This window comes from Trachurus japonicus, chromosome 10, assembly GCF_045865225.1.
Source record: "Trachurus japonicus isolate A0001 chromosome 10, Traja_1.0".
NCBI lineage: Eukaryota > Metazoa > Chordata > Actinopteri > Carangiformes > Carangidae > Trachurus > Trachurus japonicus.
In genome coordinates, this window is record NC_140916.1 from 30,687,799 (window position 1) to 30,711,801 (window position 24,003).

At 41.4% G+C, this 24,003-nt stretch overlaps 1 protein-coding gene across 2 annotated transcripts in view; it reads left to right on the forward strand.

The window, feature by feature from the left end:
* il1rapl2 (interleukin 1 receptor accessory protein-like 2) overlaps positions 1 to 24,003 on the forward strand; it is a 668,322-nt gene that overhangs the window by 518,547 nt on the left and 125,772 nt on the right. For both annotated transcript variants that reach the window (XM_085788549.1, XM_085788550.1), the window contains exon 7: positions 11,226 to 11,300. In XM_085788549.1, coding sequence (XP_085644675.1) covers positions 11,226 to 11,300 — 75 coding nt within the window. The remainder of the gene's footprint in view (positions 1 to 11,225; positions 11,301 to 24,003) is intronic.

Here is a 24,003-nt window from a genome sequence, read left to right on the forward strand (position 1 = left end):
TTATCATAACTCAGCTTCTGCAAACGGAGTTCTGCATGCAGATGCAGCGCAGCTGCTCCGCTGCTGCTCTGCTCTCACCCGCGAGGCTGCAGCAGCTGGGAGCTGAACCAGGAAGCTCTCAGCCCACTGTCCCGCCCGGTCTTCATCTGGAGCAACACCGTGTCCTCCCCAAAGTCCTCCCGCGGTAAAATCTGATGGTCTCTGGGCCAAAGCAGACCGGCACCACCGACCCGTACCACAGACGGACCGCGACCACCGGCGGGACCGGTGTTCGCGAGCCGCTGTGGCCGGCAGAGCCTCACGTTCCGCGGCGAGAGGCTGTGACACGGCACGGTGCGTCTGTGTTATTGCTGTTTAGTGGCGCCCCCCCCGCCCCCGATGGTGGTTTTGTGAATAGAACAACAATTGTTGTGTATATTTATCTTATACGAGCCCTTTGATCCAGAAATGCGAGTGTCTGAAGAGCGACAGACACAAACAGCGCACCTTTCATAAAAGACGCTCTATCTCCTTTTCTAGAAAAAAAGGAGGGATTTTGGTGAAACCCAGCCATGTTTAGCTTGACTTTTCTCAGGAACGGAGGCACGTAGAAACAAACGGTTTGTGGCCATTTGAAGGATAAAGTTAAACCTTTCAAATGAGCTACAGTATGTGTTGGTGGCAATAATATAGAATACACTATGGCTCTAAAATAAAAAGTCAAATATGGTCTAATTTGCCGGTACACTTGACTAAAACTTTGGAAAGGAGCGCGGCACTCAATGAGTTAAGGGCCTTCAATCACCCTCTATATCCTTGCATTTTATTTTCAGACATCACACGGTCGTGCAAAATTAAACTCCCATACACTATAAAATCTCTGTGTTCTTGATTTCCCTCATAGTCACGGTGGCTCAGACACAGGAGCAACTCATGCAATCCTTCTAAGCTAATGATGCTCCACACATGCCCCACACCTGCACACCCAGACAAAAACACACTTCCACATCAATACAGTACTGTAATTTTGAAGACAAGCAACCATTATCCAGAGTTCAAAGATGTCAAATATATGCCTGTGTGTGTGTGTGTGTGTGTGTGTGTGTGTGTGTGTGTGTGTGTGTGTGTGTGAGTGACTATGAAGCTGTGTGCTAAAAGTAAACAGCAACCCCATCATTATGATCTATTCACCACAACACACCTTTTGATATTCAGATTTTTATTCAGGTTAACACAGACCCCAAACACTCTCAAAGACAATCTTCTCGTGCTCCGATACAAAGTTGGCTTTTGTGAATTTATGGCACATGGTGCTGGTACATCCGGCAGTGTGACAGGTTTTTGGTAATTTTGTTGTCAGTAGCTCTCAGCAGAGACTTTCTGCATTTCAAATAGCACAATTTACATAAGAAGCACAAAGCAGTAAGGGAAACTGTGTGAGATCTGTTAGGTGTGTGTCATTTGATAAGAAAAAAACATGGATGTATGTGGAAGAGACGCACTGCACCACTACTTAATCACTATGACACAGCTCCTACTGTGCCTCCTTCTCATTCTGACACAGTCAAGTTCACAAAGAGTCGCCAGCATACCAGGCCAGGTGCAGGATATTACACCTGAGCACAACTGACAGAAAGGACACAACCAGCTCCAATGCCACGGAGCAACAGAACAACAGAAAGAGAGGTAGAGTGATAGAGGGTTTGACAGTGTTATGGGGTGAAAGATAAAAAACAAGGTGGAACGGAAAAGAAAAGAAAAGAAAATCAGTTTGCACATCAACAGGATTTTTCTAGTTGCTTTGAAAACCACAGAAAAAGCATTTAGACTAACGTGGGAGTGGGAACACTTCATTGCTGTCCTCGCTTTCCTCTGATATGAACTCTGAGCTTTGTCACTGTGGTTGTTGGTGTTACAATGCAAGAAATATGATTACAAGACTACCAATACTTAAACAGAGACCAGTGGGCAGATACTGATTCATTATCATATGAACAGACTGTAGAATGATTTCTATGTGAGTGTGCATTTTGTAAACCATTTAGAAACTTTCAGATGGCCCTTCTTCACACAATGAATAAAGTGACTGATTCCTGATGATATCATCTTCCCACTGACAAGCTAGAGCTCGGTACTGTGGAAGAAACAAGACTTGAGCCATGTTAGCTGATTGGTAATGGTGTACTGGGATGCAGCAGTGGTTTTTAGCTAATTGCTTACTATCATTATGCCAACATCAGTGAGCTAACATGCACACAATGTTAATGTTCAATGTGTACTGTGTTCAAAGTCTTAGTTTAGCATGTTAGCATGCAAATTAACACTAAAAACCCTAGTACAGTTGAAGATAATGACGATGACACTAGCAGAAAAACAAAGGTGTCAAAAAAGTTAGTACAAGTCATCCTGACAGGTACATGAGTGTCTTTCTTTTTTTTTTTTTTTTTCAACTCTCTTTATTGATTTTTCTCATTTTGAACATAGAACACATCAGACACAACAAACATCTTACATATTTACACGTACACGTTTACATAAAAAGGGTCATTTAAATTGTATTAACTTATGTATCTCAAAATGAAAATATAATTTAGATTAATTTAAAAATAAAAAAAGGAAATAAAAAAGAGTATACGTACCCCAATGTATACATTCTTCAAAAGTAAAAAAAAAAAAAAAAAAAAAAGGGGGAGACAAAAACTAAACAGAGACAGGGAAAAATAAATATTTGTATATATATAAAAAATAGAATAAAATAAAATAAAATACAAAGTCTTTCCTTCGAGAAGAGCATTTCTATAGCTTGCCCTCACACTATGTTGTGATTAAAATAATCAATAAACGGTTGCCAAATACTATAGAACTTTCTTTCCTGATTTTTCAGTGAAAATCTGATTTTCTCCAGCTCTAAATGTCTCATAACATCTGTCATAAGATTTGAATAAGTTGGAGCTGCCTTTTGTTTCCAATTAAGTAATGTCAACCTTCGTGCAAGTAGGCTGACAAACGAAACCATGTTATGCTCCCTGTTGCTTTTCGTTATGCTTGAATCAATAATTCCGAGAACCGCCACCAATGGATCTACATTAATAGGTCTATGTAAGATATTTGATAGAGTCTGAAAGATATTGTCCCAATAATTTGATAACTTCGGGCAACTCCAAAACATATGGCCCAGTGTTACTGGTCCAAGTCCACATCTGTCACATGAAGGATCTACTGAGGGAAATATTTTATGGAGCTTTTGTTTTGACCAATGTAAACGGTGTATTATTTTAAATTGCAGGAGGCCATGTCTTGCACATATTGAAGAGCTATGAGTTTGTGTTAGGGCTCTCTGCCATTGATCTTCTGTGATCCCCCTGCCTAGGTCATCCTGCCATGCCAACCTCAGATGATCCATAGTATCTTTGCCAGCCAGATTTGACAGATTTTCGTATATCTTGGATATTCCTCCCTTTCTAGAAGGATCTTGCATAAGTATCAAATCCATTGAGGATCGATTTGGGATATTTGGATATGATGGATTATTCTTAATAACAAAGCTCCTTATCTGCAAATATTTATAATACTGTGACCTTGAAATATTATATTTTTCCTGCACCTGTTCAAATGTTGGAAAAACTTGATCTATGAATATATCCAGGAAGGTATGAATTCCTTTTTCAAACCAATCCTTAAATAATGTATTAGTGAATGAAGGTGCAAAGGTGTGATTTTCGATAAGAGGGCTTTGAAGTGAACAAGACTGCCAACCATAAGATTTTCGAATTTGAGACCAAATCTTGAGTGAGTGGGAGACGATTGGATTATTTAGTGAGCCAGGGTCTACAGTGGGCAGAGCTGAGAGCAGCATGGCTGGGAGAGAAGAAGGGTGACAACAGGCATTCTCTATACTTAACCATAGCAGAGGCTTTTTTTGTAGCCAGTAGGTCATCATTTTAATGTTGCTTGCCCAATAATAAAATTTAAAGTTTGGCAACCCCATGCCTCCTACTGATTTTGGTCTCTGTAAAAAGCTCATCCTTAATCTAGGTTTTTTCTTATTCCAGATAAATTCTGAGATTATTTTATCTATGCTTTGAAAAAAACCTTTTTTGATATATATGGGAATACACTGATATAAAAAAAGAAATTTGGGGAGAATGGTCATTTTGATTATGTTAATTCGACCTGCTAATGTTATGGAAATATGGGACCATCTCTGCAGGTCTTCTGTTGTAATGTCTAGTAATTTTTGAAAATTCTCCTTGTATAGATCTGCAAATGTTTTGGTAATATTAATACCTAAATACTTAAACTGAGTTGAGGTCCTAAAGGGTAATTTATCAAGGAGTTGTTGGTCTTTTATGGTCTTTATTGGGAATAATATACTTTTGCTGATATTTACTTTATATCCCGATAGTTGTCCAAATTTGTTCAAAATTGAGATTATTGCAGGGACTGATTTAGAAGGGTCGGAGATGTATATTAATAAATCATCAGCGAACAGTGAAACCTTGTGCTCCTTGCCTCCTCGATGAATCCCGCTATATTCTTTTGAAGCTCGCAAAGAGACTGCAAGAGGCTCTATTGCCAGTGCAAAAAGCAGCGGCGATAGGGGACATCCCTGGAACGTGTTAACCTAAAGTACTCCGATTTAATCTTATTTGTCTGTACTGAAGCCATTGGGGATGCATAAAGGAGCTTGATCCATGAAATATATTTTGAACCAAAACCAAACCTTGACAGGGCCGAGAAGAGATACCCCCACTCGACCCTGTCAAAGGCCTTCTCCGCGTCCAATGATAATAATATTTCAGAGAGTGAGTTGGAGTTAGATGTATATATAATATTGAATAGTCTGCGGATATTATGTGTCAATTGTCTGTTTTTAATAAAACCCGTTTATTGTTGGGAGTACATTTTCTAGTCTAATTGCCAATATTTTAGCTAGAATTTTAGTGTCTATGTTCAGCAGACTCACTGGTCTGTAAGATGCTGCTTCTAGTGGGTCTTTACCTTTTTTGTGTATTAAAGAAATTGTTGCCTGATAGAATGTTGCCGGAAGAAACCCTGTCTCAGATGATTTGTTAAAAACTTTCAAGAGAAGAGGTGCAACCTCCGTGACAAAAGTCTTATAAAATTCAGGTGTATACCCATCCGGGCCTGGTGCTTTCGAGCTTTGTAAACTGCGTATTGCTGAGGTAACCTCCTCTAGAGTTATAGGCTCCTCCAACAAACTCCTATCATCCTGACAGATGGAAGGGATCTCCAAGTTATCCAAAAACCTCTTGTATAGTTCCAGAATTAACTGCTGTTTCACTTGTATATAGTTTAGAATAAAATTGTTTGAATTCTAGGTTTATTTCTGATTGGTCTTTTGTTGTATTCCCCGAACCGGTGTGAATTTCAGTTATATGTAGAGGCCAGATATTCTTATCTGGTGAGCCAGTTGCCTTCCTATCTTCTCCCCATGCTCATAATATTTATGCCTGGAATGATTTATTAATTTAGTTGTCTCAGCTGTAGATAGGAGATTGAACTCGGTTTGCAGACTTGTCCTCTTAGCAAGCAGGTCAGGAGTGGGAGACACTGCATACTGTTTATCCAAATCAACAAGTTGTCCTGTTATATTCCCTCTTCTCTCATTTTTTGTTTTGATTAATTGGGCCGAATAGGAAATAATCTGTCCTCGAACAAATGCTTTTAGGGCCTCCCATAAAATACTTTTAGAGACATCAGGAGTCTTGTTGGTTTGCATATATAAAGCAATCTGGGATCTGATAAACTCTACATGGGTTTCGTTAGCTAGTAAACCGTTATCCATACGCCACGTTTTAGCTGAATATTTACAGGGAAAGTTTAGTTGCAATCTTAGTGGGGCATGGTCTGATAAAACAATGGCTTCATAATCTATATATTTCACTAGTGTAAGTAGTTTCGAGTCTATAAAAAATCAGTCAATCCTGGAGAAGGATTTGTGTGGCTGAGAGAAAAATGAATATTTTCGTTGGCCCTGATTCATATATCTCCATGCATCTATTACATTAACTGACTTTAAAAAATGTTGTAACAGTTTTGCTGATTTAGATAAAGAATGTTGTTTGTTCGATGATCTATCGAGCACTGGATCCATTACAAAGTTAAAATCGCCAGCTAGAATCAGGTTGTGGGTGTGAAGATTGGGTAAGGAAGCTAGTACTGAACTTATAAACCTCTCGTCATCAAAGTTGGGGGCATAGACATTCACTAGAATTATTGGAGTGTTATACATTTCCCCAGTAACTATTACATATCTGCCATTTGAGTCAGAGATTACATCTGATGTAATTAAGGGGATATTTTTATTAATTATAATGGCAGTCCCACGTGATTTGGAATTAAAGCTAGAGTGAAACACATGTCCCACCCAGTTCCTATGTAAATGTTTATGTGTGTGGTTTTTGAGATGCGTTTCTTGTAAGAAGGCAAAACCGGCTCCCAATCTCTGCAGATGTGCTAGTACATTACCACGTTTCACAGCTCCATTCAACCCTTTGCAGTTCCAGGTAATTAGGTTCACCACACCTTCCTCATCATTCATGAAGGATCTGTTTGGGTTCTTATCAATGGTCTAATCTGGAAAAAAAAAATATGATGGCAGCATAGATGATCCTGCATCCATACAGAGGAAAGAGAGAAACAAAAAAGGACAAAAGCAAACAAACAAAAAACCACAAGACATGTACGTGTAGTAACTTCTAACAATCTCACATCATCTAAACTTTCGAACTTTACATCTACCCAACCCACCCCCCGACCCTTCCCAAACAAGTGGTGGGGGAAAAAATTTCTTAATAAAGTCCAAAGGCACCTTGCCATTTAACACACCTCAAAAGAGGGAGAGAAAAGAAAAGAAAAAAAAAGACTTGGTCTCTAAGCTCCATTTAACTATGTTTCTGTATTTAAACCTCCAAAATCTAGTTTTTGTTGTGTTTAACACAAAAGAGGAGCAAATAATAGTACCAAAAAATAGATCTGTAAGTGAAGTGACTCATATTCATCTCTCAAATGACCTTATAATTTGTGTAATTAGTTGTCCACCTTGTTAAATTATATTACAGGTTTAAGAATGTATACATCCGTAGCCCAAACAGAAAACGAACGTGCAGTGATGGACAGTGTTGATAAGAGAGAGGGATGAAGGGAACAAAAAGAAATTATCAATAAATCAAATACAAAATCAGTTACTTCGAGTATTTCCATATTAATCCTGAGTCATTCACAATAGTTATTGATACCACAAATTTTAACATAAAGGGTATCAAACTCAGATCTCTACTATTACTTGCGTTTATGGGGATCAGTCCACTTTGGCGAAGTCCTCAGCAGCTTCCGGGGAGTCAAAGGAGTGTCTCATCCCGTCCAAACTGACAGCGAGCCTGGCTGGGTAGAACAAGCTGTAGGTGACGTTGGCCTCCCGGAGCTTTCTCTTCACTGGGTTGAAAGCGGCGCGCTGTCTGCTGACCTCCGGGCTCATGTCTGGGAAGATGTACACCTGGTCTCCTTTGTATGTCAGTCGCCCTTTAGCTTTGCCCAGATCCAGTATCTTCTGTCTGTCTGTGTAATAGTGAAGGCGGACGACAATGGCCCGGGGTCTCTCTCCGTTGGTCGGCCGCGGGGCAAGTGTGCGGTGAGCCCAGTCTATAACCACCGGGGATCTGAAGTTGTCGGCTCCGAGCACAGTGGGGAAGAAATCCGCGAGGAATTGAGTCATGTTGCCTCCTTCAGCTCCCTCTGTAATGCCGACCAGCCGGAGATTTTGTCTCCTGCTTCTGTTTTCTAGATCTTGGCATTTGTCCAGCATTTTCTTGCATTCCTTACTGATTAATTGTTGTGACTTCTCCAGCGCAGTTACTCTGTCCATCGTTTCACCGAGCGCGGTTCCCATCTCTTTATATTCGTGAGCTGTCTCAGCCTGTGCCGAATGGAGTCGTGTTAGCTCGCCTGCTAGCTCGTATGTCGGCTTTTGTTTCTTCACGGAGTGAAACAATGTCCGTTTTGATTTCTTTAAACGATGTCGCGATCTCAGCTTTTATCTGGACCAGCACCGTTTCTCTGGATGTCTGTAACTCCTCTCGAAGCATCCTTAAAGAGAGCGTGGTCTCGGGCGTGGTATCAGGTGTTTTCTCTGGCGTATTCACTGCTGCGCTGTGGTTTTTGGGCTGCCTCGTGTGAATGGAGTTATCGTTTTCTGTATCTGCTTTCCTTGCTGTTTCGATTTGCGCGAGCTCTTCCTCATATCAAGAGTTTGTTTTCAAGTGGTAAAATATTAAAGTTGTGTTCAGTTTTTGGAGGTTTTTCGTTTAATAAGCGTTTCTGTGTCGGAGCTCTTCTCCTCTGCTGCCTACTCCATCAAGCAGAAACCGGAAGTCGTTGACATGAGTGTCTTTCTAAATGTAATTTGCTATACAGCACAACAGTCAAGACATTTAACTCCAGTGTCAACTTCAAGGTGGTCGCTAGAGGGAAGTCATTGAGATGACTAATGGCACAGGACGGTGTAGTGTGGCTGAGGATCAGGAGGATGGAGCAGCTCCTCCACTAATCACAGGTTTGGTGAGCTGATCCCCACTTCCTCCGGTCCACATGTCAAATTGTCCTTGGGCAAGACCTTGGGGCACCTGGTGGATGGACCAGTACCGTACATGGTGGCTTGTTTTAGTCAGAAGCTGAAATCCCCCCCTTATAGCGCACTATATAGTGTGTTTGCCATAGTGCTGTTCGAATTCTCTGTGATTAATTTCATCCACTATGTAGTGAACGACAAAACACCCACAATGCACTGCAAAATTGAGTGAACAAGCGATGTACACTACTTTCTACTCCCGTATCCCACAATGCAATGCAGCCGTGTTTTGCCAGAGAAGAAGAGCAAGATAATTATCATGTTAGCTACGATTTCTTTAGGTTGTTTAATAAACTCCTCAGATGTATTTGCCTTTGCTCCGTTTGCCTCGCCCGAGGAGCAGGAGTTGGGCGAGCAGCATCCGAACATTAACAGGCAGCATTAAATCAATCTAATAAAGAAACTGTAGTAGAATATGTAGTAAATACGAGCTAATAGCCACAGTTCACACGCGAGCCGTTACGGCTCACGGTCGGGACACACAACAGTAGTTGACCAAACCAAACTTCATATTTCAACATTTTATTATCCGAGAGACACAACCACGCAGAATCACATCCTCAAATGTTCCTGCAAGTGTCCAGTTTTACTTATTTTATTTTATGTGTCTGGTTTATTACATGATTCTCGGCACGTCTGCTTATGTTAACAGCAATACCTGGCGCATCTGCTGATGCAACCACGTTCCGAAAATTACCGTGTAGTGTCTGAATTCTCCTCCCGTCGTTCCCTACATCGTGTACATGATATAGTGCGCTATATCATATACACGATGTAGGGGATAGGGAGTGAGTGAATGAGTGGATGATTTCGAACACAGCTAGAGTGTGTTGGTGAATAAAAGGTAGCTGGTTCAGCACTTGGGATAGAAACATTATCTAAGTTTTACCATTTGCCGTTTATCCTCTGGAAACCATGAATGTCTGCATCCAGATTTCCTAGCTAACAATCCAAATGTTGGCATTCGTGCAGCAGACTGAATGACATAATAACATAGTCCTAAAATGGGAGCTAGTTTGTTTTTTTGTGCTTTTTCAAGTCTAAGCTGATTTTGCATTCATCTCAGTTTTGTTCTTTGACAGTGAGACTGACAGATGTAAGAATTCACAGTGCAGTACGGCATGTACCTGGGAATACCAGTCACCTCCACTACCTGCTTCAATCATCATCAGGTGATACATCACCAGGGATTTACTTAGTGACACCAGAAATGCACTTCTCAGTCTTTGTGCCCTCGCACAGAACGGAGAGATGAGTAGAAATAGTGAAATCCACCAGTCGGAGGATTATTAGACACCTGGAGGCAGGAGGGGAAAGGTGTTGGACAGCAACAACAGAGTCCACTGAGGGGAAATTGAAAGGTGCTCCGGGTGGAGGCAGAGAGCGTCTGCTGGTGATCAGAGTAGAAACAGTCAGTCACCTTGTTTGTCCACACAGAGACGGACAGGAGGAGGAAAGAAATCATTAGGGGAGACGAGCAGTACCATGGGCCGGCTCCGTGGCTGAGGCAGCCTCTCCTAAACCGTGACAGTCGGCCTCTGCCGTCTCTTTGTATTGGGCTGTGTGACGCTGTAGGGCAGCCATCAATTGGAAGAGCAAAGGTCAGAATTCTACCTGAGATTTTCCTCACAAAGCAGTGGAGCTACAAAACTAGTGTCCACAGGTGTTCTCAGACTAGACCTACATTTTCACATGTACGATGTTCTCTCATCTTCAGGTGTATTTGCCCAAGCGATACTGCTACTTAAAGCGGAGGAAGTGGCTTGTTTTTATTTTGATCGAAAAGAAAAATACCTGTGTGTTACATCCAGAGGTGTCACCTGTCACTGTGAATGAATTCTTTTTTTCTTTTTCTTACAACTTAAAGCAGAAGTAAGTGATATATTTGTGTTAATATAAGTCTTAAATAGTTATATCTTCCGACAGCAATCACTTACATAGAGTGTTTGGACCGAAACACGGGTCTCTCAGTCCCTCTGCTCTGCTCTGAGCCGAGGAGAAAACATTTATCGTATCCTACAGTTTTTATCCAATGAGGAGAGAGAACGGCATGCAGGGCTGTGTGTGCAGCCAAGGGACGCCGTGAATGTGGTGACGTAGGGACGAGGACTGTTATGGTGCGTTCAAGGCAACTCGTAACTCCTGTTTTTCCGACCTGTGAAGTTGTACCAGTTTGATCTGGTACGAGTTCACGGGTCGGAAGTTACGAGTGGCCGTTATAGTGCACTTTCACCGGTAAAACAGGTCGGAAAAACACGAGTGGGTTGCCTGGAACGCTACAAAATCATAAGTTGTGACTTGAAGCTGTAATTTACGATTTCAAAAGCCTGCCTGGAACGCAGCATTAGCGAAAACGACCGGATCGCTTACTTCTGCTTTAAGACACAGTTGTACATATGAATACTTGAATATATGTGATGAATGTGTTTGTGATTTTAAAAAGTAACCTTTGTGGCTTTTAGATGTGTAAAGGAATGGTGAAACAATAATGTGACGCTGTGCCCACCAGAACCAAAGCTCATTATTTTAAAGCTCTGGCTCGCTTGTGATAATTAACCTTCCCCTCTAACTCTTTCTTGCTCTGTTTCTCTTACAGCGCTCCAAACCACTCAGCCGCCGACGGTCCTCTTCCCCCCAGAGAGACAAGATACAGTGATAGAAATCACACCTGGTAAGAACCAACACCTCTTCTCTCTTTATTTATTCTAAGACTTAAGTGGTAATCCTTGGGGTCCTCATTTTTGAAAATGTCTCCATCATCGGTGTGAAGTGTTTATATGGTGGTGTTTGGTCATGGCATGGCATTTGTGTGCCCTACTGGGACACTGCTACCGACACTTCCACTTTAGCCTGGTCACAACAGAAGTGGCCGGCTTGAGTGTGACTGTAGCGTGACCTTCATCTGCCTTTTCCATCCTTCAGTGACAAGGATGCCAAGTGGGCAGGTCTAAAATGCAAATGGATTTTGTTTAAATCTGCTTCACGTTGTCTTTTTCCTCAACAACCTCCATCAACATCCCAAAATTGTGGGAGAGAACAAAATCCCAACCCGTCACGGCCCTGACACTCTTATTACAACGTATCACAAACTATAATTCCACCTTAACCTCGTCCACAGGAGTGATGCCTCCTTTCTACCTGCCAATGCCTCATAGAGTTGGCTGATTTGATTTTCTGGAAAGTAACCAAAAAGCATGCACATCCCCAGGCCCAAATGGGACGGGTGTTGGATCCAAAAATGAGAACGAGAGGATAAAGAATAAAAATCCGCACACCAAGGCAGCTCTCCCATAGAGAAAGAATTTATTAGCGTGACGTTTCGAGCAAAGGCTCTTTTCCAAAATGCTAAAAACTGATTTGATTTTCTGACCATCGTCATGAACAAGGAGCAGGTGGTAGAAACCAAGTAAATACAACAGAAATTGTCAACGTTAAGTGCTGAAGTTGAAGGCAGCTGGACTCCTTGAGAATTCTTGAAATCAATTCAATTCTTTTTAAGAATTTTAAAGGAGTCCAGTCGCCTTCAACTTCAGCACTTAATGACTACGATGACCTGGATGACTGAGAACCTTCACCTCAACTTCTGTAGCTATTTGTTTAAATATGATAGAATTATAATGTATTATAGCTTTAACTTGAATGTGAAAATGTTATTCTATTCTATTCTTTAAAGGGATAGTTCAACATTTTGGCAAATTGGCCCATTGCCATAATTACTATAGTCATAGCAGTAGGTTCGTTACTTTTAATTGTCGGTGTAAGCTATTTTTAGAACAGCGGAGCGCAGCAGCTGGCTGCTCAGAGCTACGCTATGGAGGCTAACCGAATTTCTTGGTTTCCCTCATTAAACTCATCAAATACAAAATCCCAAAACTCCACAGCGCTTTTGTAGACAAGTTGTGACCTGCACAACCACCACGCTATGAGATAATGACGGAACGATACGAAACGGAGCCGTTTTCGAGGTAAATTCATACAAAACCGCTGAAGCAGTCTCCGTATTTACCCTGTATTTACCTCGAAAACGATGTTGGTAATAATGGTGAGGTTGTAATTACTGGTAATGCTGGACCAAACGGTTAAGCACACTCTAGTTAGATAACTTCCTATACCATCAATCATTTTGTGGTGATAATGTGCAGTATCTTTTGTAGCCTGTGGGTCTCACATGATCAGCCAATAGATATGTTGAACCCTGTAGGGACATTTCCTGTGTGTATAGGTTGGTAAGAGGTCAGGTTCATCTGAAGACCAGTGTGTGTGTGTGTGTGTGTGTGTGTGTGTGTGTGTGTGGGTGGGGGGGGGGGGGGTCTGGGGTCAGACAGCTGAAAGATGGCGGCTCTGTGAGGACTGGGCTGCTGTGCTCTCCGCCTGTCTTCGCTCTCCCCATTCCAGTCCCGCTGTGTTTTTGCTCCTGTATCTCCTCTATACTGCGATGAACAGTGACTTATGAGCAAATATGTACTCAATCCAATTTAATTTGTGCTAAAACATTTACAGAGTCCGCACAGGATTCGCTGCCTTATCTCCTGATGAGAACTGGCAGACAGTCAAAAGCATGACATTTTCAAATTCACTCTTTTTGCTTTGATTCGTCATCACTGGCTGATTTTCAGATTGAGAGGAAAGGATGTTTGGATTGGCAACTTACATCAACCTCAGAGTTGTGAGTCTGGCTCCATTAGCACTACATGAAAACCAGGAAATTAAGCTGCGGGAACGTGAAGAAAAACCTATAAACTGTTTTGACGGCAAAAAGAAGAAAGGTCTGAACCAATCGTACGTAGAATGAATGAAATAAGGAGAACAAGAAATTCTGAACTAAAGAGACCTCATTAGGATTTTCCTGTGTACAAACCAGTGTTTGTTGTGTTATGCTGTGGGCCCGGTTGGCTGGCCTCCTTGCCAGCTGTGTGTGTGTGTGTGTGTGTGTGTGCGTGCGTGCGTGCGTGCGTGCGTGCGTGTGTGTTGAAGTGCATATGTGCCTGTATTCATGTGTGTGTCCTGCTGTTCAGCGGTCTCTCTGACAATGTTTTCACTGTAGGCAGAAACATGTTCGGGATTTGTGTATGTACGTACGTACGCGTGTGTGTCTGTGTGTGTTGCACGCACACTGTGTGTTTCCATTAACTCCAGATTGATGTAGTAACAAATAGGCCCTAAGGCCTATGTACACTGATTGCAGCAGGGACACCTTTTAATGGGCACTGCAACTTCACCCCCATCACACACACACACATACACACACACACAAACCCACCTACAGCAATAAAGGCTGCGCAGTGAGACACATATGCACACACACACACACACACACACACACACACACACACACATACACACAATCACTGTGTGACCCTGTGGTACATTTTTAATTATCATTTTGTTTTAACCTGAGGGAGATTTACATCAGCAACCACAGTCATGTTGTTCATTTTCCTCTCTCCCTCCTCTCCCCACACCTCCATCGCTCCTCCTCTCTCCTTTCACTCCCTAATTTTTTCCCTTCTTCTCAGTCACTCTTTCTCTCCTTTGGTTTTCTTTCCATTCTCCTTTCTCCCTTTTCCCTCTGTACCACCCAGCATCCTTCCCTTCACTCCTCTGCTTCTCTTATTTTTCCATAATGCTGTAGGTTATAAACACGTTTCAGTTAGCTCATTGTTATTATACTAATGTGGGCTACGGGCAACAGAGAAAAAGAGGTAATAATTAAGATTGATTCATGATACTGTATGAACATAAAGTAAGATACAGGGGGAAAAAAGATAATGCTGACGTGGGAGTCGTTTCCACATCCTCTGGTAAATAAATTCAGCTACATTGTGGAGGTGTGTAATGCACATGCCGTACTATCAGAATTATTAGCAGCTTAGAAAGAATGAAATTAGCTGAGAACAAATACATTATCTAAATGTCAAGTGCATATTAGATGCATTGACTGTAATTCAACTAGCAATAACTTCAGTTCTCCTGCTACACATCCACTCTTGGGTTAATAGGAGTACAATAATCATTCTGCCTTAAGAAACATATTAGGAGTTCATATTTTCTCATAAATTTCCTGTCATTTTTGTGTCTGACTCACACTAGGGGAAGAGCTTTTTTTTTTTACTCAATCAAAACCTGAATGGAGTCGTTCACTGGTTACACTTAAGCAATAAATTGATATTTTTTGGTTGTGTGCATCAGAAGAATGGAGTCGACAAAGCCAACTGATGAATGTAGACAATAGGATGAGAAGGGATGTTAATCTAAAATCAGCAAATGGGCATGAACTCAAGCAGCGATTCATTCTGTTTATTTGATAAATTGAACATCCGTCGATGTAATAACTGGTTGTGTGAAATGTTCCTCTCATACATCACAAGTTTAACAGATTGTTGGGGTTCTTCATTTACTATCAGTGATTTGTCTCACCAGTGTCTCGGACCTAAATGTCAGTCATATTAAAAGCCAGTGAGGCTCAGCTAATTGTTATAGTGTTAGATGAGGATGTCCCTCGGTCACTGTCCACAAACAGAAACTCTTCCAATGTTTGACCCCGAACTCCAACATCACTTCTCCACTCCCATTTTCTCTTTTAAAGGGATAGTTCACCCAAAATTCAAATTTCCCTCATTATCTAGTCACCCTCATGTTAGTCTCGCTCGCCAGACCCTCCTCCAAAGAAGAAGGAGAGTCTGGCTGCTCCACCTATGATTCTGTGATCAGAGAAAAAAACGCTCCGGCCGTTTGGAATTTTTTCAACCAGTCACAATCGTTGTGGTCGGCGCCGTAGCAACGGTGCGCTTGCAAAATATTGCCGGTTGGAAACTGGATTTCGGTCCGCGGTGTAACGACGGTCGGCAATCGTTGACGGATATTTATTCTTTTGTTCAGTTTAATGGCGGTTGGTAACCACTGACGGATATGTATTCTTCTGTTCAGTTCAAGACACGGATGTATAATAGATCCATGGTTCGGTTCCTGTTGTTGTTTGTTGATGTTTCCCTTTACCGGGCGGACTGTGAAAGCTGCAGCACGGAGGCGGGACTTCTGCCGGGTGGCTCGTTCCGACCAATCAGAGGCTAATCGCAGCAACGCACTTCCGTCAGGCCAGACTACCCTCATGTTGACTAAGGGCTGGGAGAATTTTCAGAGTCCTATGTGCCTTCTCAGATTTACGGGGGGATCCGCGCAGCAGTATTTGTCCATATAATGGTTGTGAATGGGGCTCACTTTTCTTCGTCCAAAAAGACACACCAAAAAACATCCAAATACCTCCATAGTGCTCGTCTGTAATGTCCCTCTTGTACATGAGAAATTGTTGAGATTTGCACTGACACAGGAAGAGCAGTGAACTGAGACACTGGGAGCTTCCGCTACAAACAAGCTTAAAATATAGACTTATTAAATTTTTTTCGGAACAATTTCTCATGTCGGGGCTTCAATACAAGAGGGACATTACAGACGAGCAGTATGGAGGTATTCAAATGTTTTTTGGTGTGTCTTTTTGGACGAAGAAAAGTGAGCCCCATAAACAACCATTATATGGACAAATACTGCTGCGCGGAACCCCCCCCCCCCCCCTCCATAACTCCAAGAAGGCACGGAGGACTCTGAAAATTCTCACAGCCCTTAGTCGACATGAGGGTGAGTAGACAATGAGTGAAATTTGAATTTTGGGTGAACTATCCCTTTAATCACCTCATGCCTGGTTCAGTTTCAGCTGTTACGTAACAGCTCCTGGTACTGAACCTGGGCCGGTGTGGACCTAGAGTCAAAATGTCAGACTGAGACTTAATGAGGGTATGAGCTAAAAGTAACTGTTAGTGAAGTTTTTGCATAGCAACCTTATCACAATAACTCTTCTTTTCTTTTCTTATCATACAAAAACTTGAGTGTTGTGCTGAGCTGAAACTTATATACTGTACATCTAAGTTTCAACACTTATATTTGAAGGTGTAATCCCTAGGCTCTCCGTCGATGTTGTTTTCTGCTTTCCCATTTTCATGACTGATGTGCAATGAATCTCGGGGATGGGTTGGGCTGCAAAGGATCCACCCATTGAGGCCTTCATGGAAAACAAGGCAGGATTCCTCTTGCACACAGGAAGGAGCCTCCAAACTTTTGACCCTGTTGCTTTGACGCACTCGCACTGGCAAGTGTGTGTCTAATCTTTTTGTTAATCACTACCTTTCTTCCATTTGCTTGTCATGAAATGGTCCCACTATAACGCACTGTAAAATTCAAATTGGTCAGCTATATTCTTCAACTTTTGACTGGAATTAACCAAGAACAACTTCATGACAAAGCTTTAGCAGGAATAGGCTGTTTCCCCCTCAGCCTTGATGCTATACTGTAAGTAACTACAAGTAGCTTCACATGTGTGGATGGACATCTAAAACATCAAGTATATGTAACTGAATTTGCTCCACCACGAAGCAGTGAGGTGGCTTTACCAACATGTCATGTTACTAGATAATTACTGATTTAAAGAAATTATATTGATAAAGAAAACAGTGATCCACCCACACAGACTATGGGATATGTTCACAGATACCTTATACAAAACAAACACTCTCTCTCTCACACACACACACACACACACACACATGCTGTATGCACACAAACACACAGAGCAGTATTAAGTGCCAGTGTGAGGTTGGCTGTGAAAGGCAGGAGAAGATAAGGAGGCAGGCTTTCTGTCTTTTTCTTCTCTCTCCCCTCTTGTCTCTATACGTCTGTCTTCCTCTGTCCCCGCGAGGTGTCTGCCTCTATCTCAGTTTCCTTCCATCTGTCTGTCTCCCCTCTGCCGCTCTCTATATTCCTAACTATCCCTTTGTCTTTCTCTTTCAGCTCGTTCAGTCCTCTCATTTATGTGCTCTAAAATGGTGAAGCGTCATGTCATTATTCCCTTTCAAAACTGTCACCGAGAGATAACATAAGGTGGGATGGATACAGGATGAAATGAATGCAAGAAAAGTCTTTATATTTCAGATTTTCATTCATGAAAGGGACTTGGGTTGTGTTTGCAGTTGTTAGTCATCTCCAGACATGTAATTCAGAGCAGAATAATGAAGCACAATAGCTCTAAAGTGTCAAATTGTCTGCAACAATGGCATGCAACGATTTATTCATTTATTGTTGCGCGCCCAGTTAAGGATGATAAAAACCTTGTTTTTGTAAAAAAACAAAAAAAACAAACAAACAAACTTGTGCTTAGCATTGAGTGGAAATAAGTAAGAAGGTTAAACATGAATTTAGTTGGAGAGGAAAAACAGTGCAATAAAAGTGTGGAGGAAAGGTAATAAAGAAAGAGAGGAAACAAGAAAGGGAGGTAGAGACTTGGGGGGAGGATGAAAGGAGGGCAGAATAAGGGAAAGTAATGTTAATAAAGAAAGTGCCTGTGTATGTTAATGATTTTTTTGTGACTTATCCAATATACAGTAGGTTGAAGAGATCACGAAAAGGAATCAGGGTGAGGGTAGGAGTAGGAGAGGAAGGGGAAGAACTTAAACCATAAATGATGTAAGGACAGAAAGTAGACTGTGGGACTGAAAGAACAGCAAAAATATCTAGAAAGGTTTGTTAGAAAGTGGCCAAAGTGGAGGGAGAAATGAGACAGTAGGAAACTTTAAAAGGATGGTGGAAGATGCATGGATGAGGCAATGGAAGAGATGAGTTAAAGGAAGAGGGACAGTAAACGTTCCACTTATTTGAAGCTGCAACTACAGTACAGGAAAATCATCAGCCTGTAAATTACATTAAGTGTGGTGCATGTTTGGCACAGTAGCCACCATTCAAAACACAGAACATTATAACATGTGGGCGGCGGATACAGCAGTAATAACTCACTTTAGAATCCAAAGTGTTGGTCAAATTATAATATCATAGATGGAAAGGGGAGACATGCATGGCCATTAAATGATGATGTAAATATGGTGAATGAAAAAAGAAAAAGGAAGAAATGGGAGAGAAGAACTAACTGAGGGGGCATTTACAGGACAAGGGAGAGACCAAGAAAAGAGGAGGCGATGTGTAGACATGAGACAAGACGGAGGATGGAACGAGCAGAGGTAGGAAAGAATAAAGGGAAGGAAATAAAAGAGCTAGAGAATGCATTTCCTGAAGGAAATACGGATGAATGCTGAAAGCTGGAAGCTGAATGAGCTGAATAAATTGTTGAAACAATGCTAAATTAAGTGAAGAAATTGCTGAATCAATTTGGAAAAAGATGAAATAATATCTGAAGAGTAAAATTAAAACATGTAAGAAGGAGGTTGTATGAAATGGTTGGAAATTACTTGAATTGTTGAAGATCGGTATGAAGAAATTGAAAGGCTGGAGTCTACTCAGATTTATTTAAAACTGACAACTTGGGGGTGGTGCGTGGCGCAGTGGGTAGAGCGGCCGCCCCATGTAGAGGCTACAGTCCTCGCCGCAGGCGTCCCCGGTTCGAATCCCGCGTCGGGCAGACCTTTCCTGCGTGTCATTCCCCCTCTCTCTGCCTCCCCATTTCCTGTCTATCTCTACTGTCATCACTATCAAATAAAGGCAAAAAGCTGAAAAATATACTTTAAAAAAAACCCAAAAAAACTGACAACTTGAAAACATTGTTGAACCATTATTAATAGATGAAACAATATCTGAACAGTAAAAGTAGAACATGTGAGACGTAGGGTGTATGGAATGGTTGGAAATTACTTGAATTGGTGAAGAATAGTATGAAGAAATTGAAAAGCTGAAGTCTACTCAAATATGTTAAAAACTGCCAGCTTGAAAACATTGTTGAACGATAACTAATATAAATGAAGAAATATCTGAAGAGTAGAACTTGTAAGCAGGAGACTGAATGACATGAAATAGATGAAAATACCTAAATTGTTTATCATAAGGGTTAAAATATACATACATTTCTAAATAAAAAATGTGAAACGGCATTAAATGATTATGTAAATATGGTGAATGAAAAAAGAAAAAGGAAGAAATGGGAGAGAAGAACTAACTGAGGGGATATTTACAGGACAGAGACCAAGAAAAGAGGAGGCGATGTGTAGACATGAGACAAGACGGAGGATGGAACGAACAGAGCTAGGAAAGAATAAAGGGAAGGAAATACAGGAATTAAAGTTAGCCTAAAGGCTGACAAAGCAAGTTAACAAAAAGGAATGGGTGTTTTTTTTAGGGAAAGAGTGAGGAAGAAGTAAGAAGTAAGGAAAGGAGACGCACAAACACACTAGTCAATATGACTATTGTGTTGTGGTAGGAATCTGAGTTGCCGCATTATCAGTCACCACACATACACGTTCTTTCAGTCTTCATTCACTCGCAACCCACACACACCTGACTACATAATATAGTACAAGGTGTTTAGCATTTCCATCAGTGTCATAATGTGCAAACTCACACACACCCACACACACAAATCTCTGCCGGTGCCTTGATATAAACAGGCTGTTGATAGATGTAAGATGGGGAGAGAGAGAAAATACAGGGACACTGAAAGTTGAGAGGGAGGGGAAAGTGCATCAAAGGAATTGAGAATAATTGTAGGTGAAAGGAAGATCGATATGCGATGAAAGGATGATAAAGAATGGATTCTGTTCCTCTTTTTTTGCTCTGGCTTTCATTTGTCATCTGGTGGCTTCATGAATATGCTAATCTGCCTTTGTTTGCCACCTTGATGGAGAGGGACTGGTGGGAGGGAAGAGGAAGAGGAGAGGGTGAGAAAGGTATTTGACAAAGGTGAGGCAGTCACCTCAACATCTGCTTCACTGTGTTTTTGTGGGCTAGAATAACAGGAGCAAGAGAAACTCGAGTTTGGAGTAGTGGTCTTGAGACTGCAAGGTCACCAAGTTGAAGTCCCTGCAGGTCAGGAGGATATTAGCAGAGATTGAACCATTTGTATTGTTGCTCCAGGTCAAGTGCTGCTCAAGTCCCCGAGTTTCCTGTTTTTGCTTCTTCTTATTTGAGACAAACATGTAAATTGGTAGTTATACATGATTGAAGCAACTTGAAACTGATACACCAACCATGTATAGTACACGTCTTTGTTTTGTGACACCTCACGATGACTGAGTCCTCTTAGAAACCTAATTTTCTCCTGCACCACTATAATGATATCTGTAGCTCTCTAAAACCACTGCTATAAGTACTGTTGCTAGAACAGCAATGTGAAATGTGCCTCCCGTCCACATTCAGTAAGGGATGTGAAGGATACTGTATGTCTTGAAATGTTTCTCTGTATAGTCCTATATGTTTTTTCTCTTGTGTATTTCTTGTACTTGATCTTGAATGTTATCTAGTCGCTAAAAGTAACTAAATCAGGGTGTACCAGGTTTTATTATACTTTAATTGTTTCAATAGTCTCAGGTTTCACCCTGTGGTACAAGATGTGGCCCTGGAACATGTATGGATCCACCCACTGTTTGACTCTACAAATAGAGCACAGGTGTGTGATTTGCCCCTTAAGACAGACTGAAGATGGCTGTGTAGGCCGAAACGTTTTTGTCTTACTTATTTTTGTTTCTTTATTTTATTTTATCACCATGGTTGCAGTTTTTTGTTGTTTGATGGACCATTAAATCTTTGTTGCATCCGTTAATCTCTGGTGGACATTGCCATTTGTGATCAGTGTTGCTCACATTCAGTAACCAACAGGTATGGAGCACTTCAGATGGACATTGAGTATTTGACATCAGTAATTTCTTGATTTGATCACAGGGAACACAAGATGTTTACTCTTTAATTTTAAAGAAATGTTATTTTGATTTGGGCACGGTGGTCAAGTGGTTAGCTTGTACATCAAAAATGTTGCGAGTTTGATCCCCAGGCCTGGGTTCTTTATGTGTGTTGTCACGACCTGGCTCATGGTCGGACAAATAAAAGGAACTACGCAGGTAAAAGTAACAAAATGATAATTTATTTCCCAACAAAAGGGACCAAAATGATGGCAAAGCAAACAAAGGGAACACAAAAGAAAACGAGGGGCTGCGGCACACAGCTCTCCCTCCGGAGCCAGGCGATGTCAGGAAGAGACTGAGGCAGGAGGAAGGACCAGCTTAACACAGGTTGGGAATCGGCCACGCCCACCAGCTCATCACCTGCAGCTTGACAAGGCAGAGACAACCATACACGCACACACAGGCATACACAGGCAGGAGGCCGTCACAGTGTTGTTTGCATGTTCTCTCTGTAATGTACCTGTGTGGGTTCTCCCCAGGTTCTCCTGCTTCATCCCGTAGTCCAAAGTGTCCATAGGTATAAAAGTGAGTGTTGACTGGAGACCTATCCAGGGTGTACCCCTCCCTTGTCCTGTGTCATCTGGGATCAGCTCCCTGCAGTATACTGTAGTCATAATATGATTCATTTGCCCAGTTAAGGGCATCACATCAATCTGTAAACACAATGAAGACAATAGGAGATAATGCCCCTACTCTTCATTCACCTGTTTACTTTAAGTGGATTTTGACTTAAATGGGACAGCAAAGATTACATTTTCATCTTCATTGCTTCACACTTCACGAGCCCAAACAATTTGTGACAGCCTACATTATAACAGCACGAACAGGCTGCCTCATTTCAAAGACTCCCTTAAATGTGGCTAAGAAATGTGGCCTTATTTTCCTGTCCAACTGATGGATCCTTTGTGGCCCAACCTATCCCAGGACTCATTGTGAACTGGTAATGAAAATAATACAGCAGCAAACACCAATAGAGAACCTGAGGATTACACTTCTAAATCAAAAGTGTTGGGTTTCAGTTCAGCTGAACAGGTAGTTAGGGACTTTAAACCTCAAGTTTTTGGAAATACAAAGTTAAGTATTGCCCAGGTTGCTAGGTGACAGGAGCAGTGGTTTCTGACACAACTGCAAAGCGTGGACAGATCTAGTGAAAAGAGGAAATCCTCTGAAAACCAGACCGTCCACCTTCTGTTCAGCATTCACAATGTTTGGGAGACAGCTCATGTCTCCAGCGCTGCAATGTTAAATTAGTGCGCTTTTATTTTGGAGTTCACGTGTGAGATGGAAACTGTTACTATGACTCAGGGAGCCTAAACGGTTTGGTCAGACGTCAAAGAGCAATGGACTTCCATGGGGAAATGATCCAGCACAACTAAACCACAAATCAAATATTTCAGCTGTGTCTGGGTTATTGAATGATTAATTCAACACTGTTTTAAATAATGAACCTGCAACTCTAACGACAGAGGCCGGAGACGTTTTCTTTTATAGAAATATTTTTCACAATCAGAATCAACTCTTCTCCAGAAATGAGTTCAGTAGCAGCTGTGGTGAAAAAAAGGAGCCCTCACTGTTTTGTACACTGTGATCTCTGTGTCTCCATCACTGTCTAATTATTTCTCCTGCTGTCTCCCCTCGCTCCCTCTCTCTTCTTCAAACTCTCACTCTCTCTGTGGGATAAGGATCCTGCAGAGCCAGAATTGAATTTTTATTAAGTAGAAATCCCCTTTGAAAATCTACCTAACCAAGACCACTATGTGTGTGAAAGTGTGTGTGTGTGTGTGTGTGTGGTGGAGAAAGACTGAAAGGATTAATGATTGGAGTGTGATTGAAGCTTTATGAGGTTGGATTTTCCAGCCTGCAGTGCCTACACTATCTGGAGTGTCTGTGTCGGGCTTGACATATGTCACTAGTTTACATCTCAGGAGATCATAAAGTTTATGTTTGTTTTTAAATCATATAATACTGGATTCTGCAGATTTTGCAGAAGATTTTCAGTTGATATTTTTTCCTGTGTTTTTCTTTCCTTCGAGATCTCAATACCTTTACCCAGGTTTCCCATAAGACACAGCAGCGGCAGTAGTTTTGTATAAGTATCGGAATATATCCTCTGCTGCATTCAGGACTGTAACATATTCTGATATACCGGTATTTGTGTGCACTTACTCATTTGTATAATCCCCTGATAATTCTCCACTTCCCCGGAGAGTTTCTTTAAATTCTGAATTCTTGACTTTTTCCTCGGTTAAATTCAGACCTGCAGCTATACCGATCATCACGACGCACTGACTGAGACACAATCAATTATTCATTGAGGAAGGCGTTTCGTTTACCATATGAGTTTTAATTTGTAACACTACCACATCCTCGTCCAATTTTAATGACTTCACAAATTCATTGTGGATTATGCATATAGCTCTGGAAACTATGTTCGCCTACAGTTAATTTCACAAAGAACTCTGTGTGTGTTCATAAAACTCCAGTGCATGTTCGAAGTAAGTGTGTAGCAGAGAATAAAATGAGCAGATGAGAGCGGTCTCCATTTCACTAACAACAGCACAGCTCTTGTTGTATCCCGTCTTCTTCTGTCTCTATGCATTCATTCATTATGTGTATGACTTTGTGTGTATTTGGTCTCCAGGGGCAACA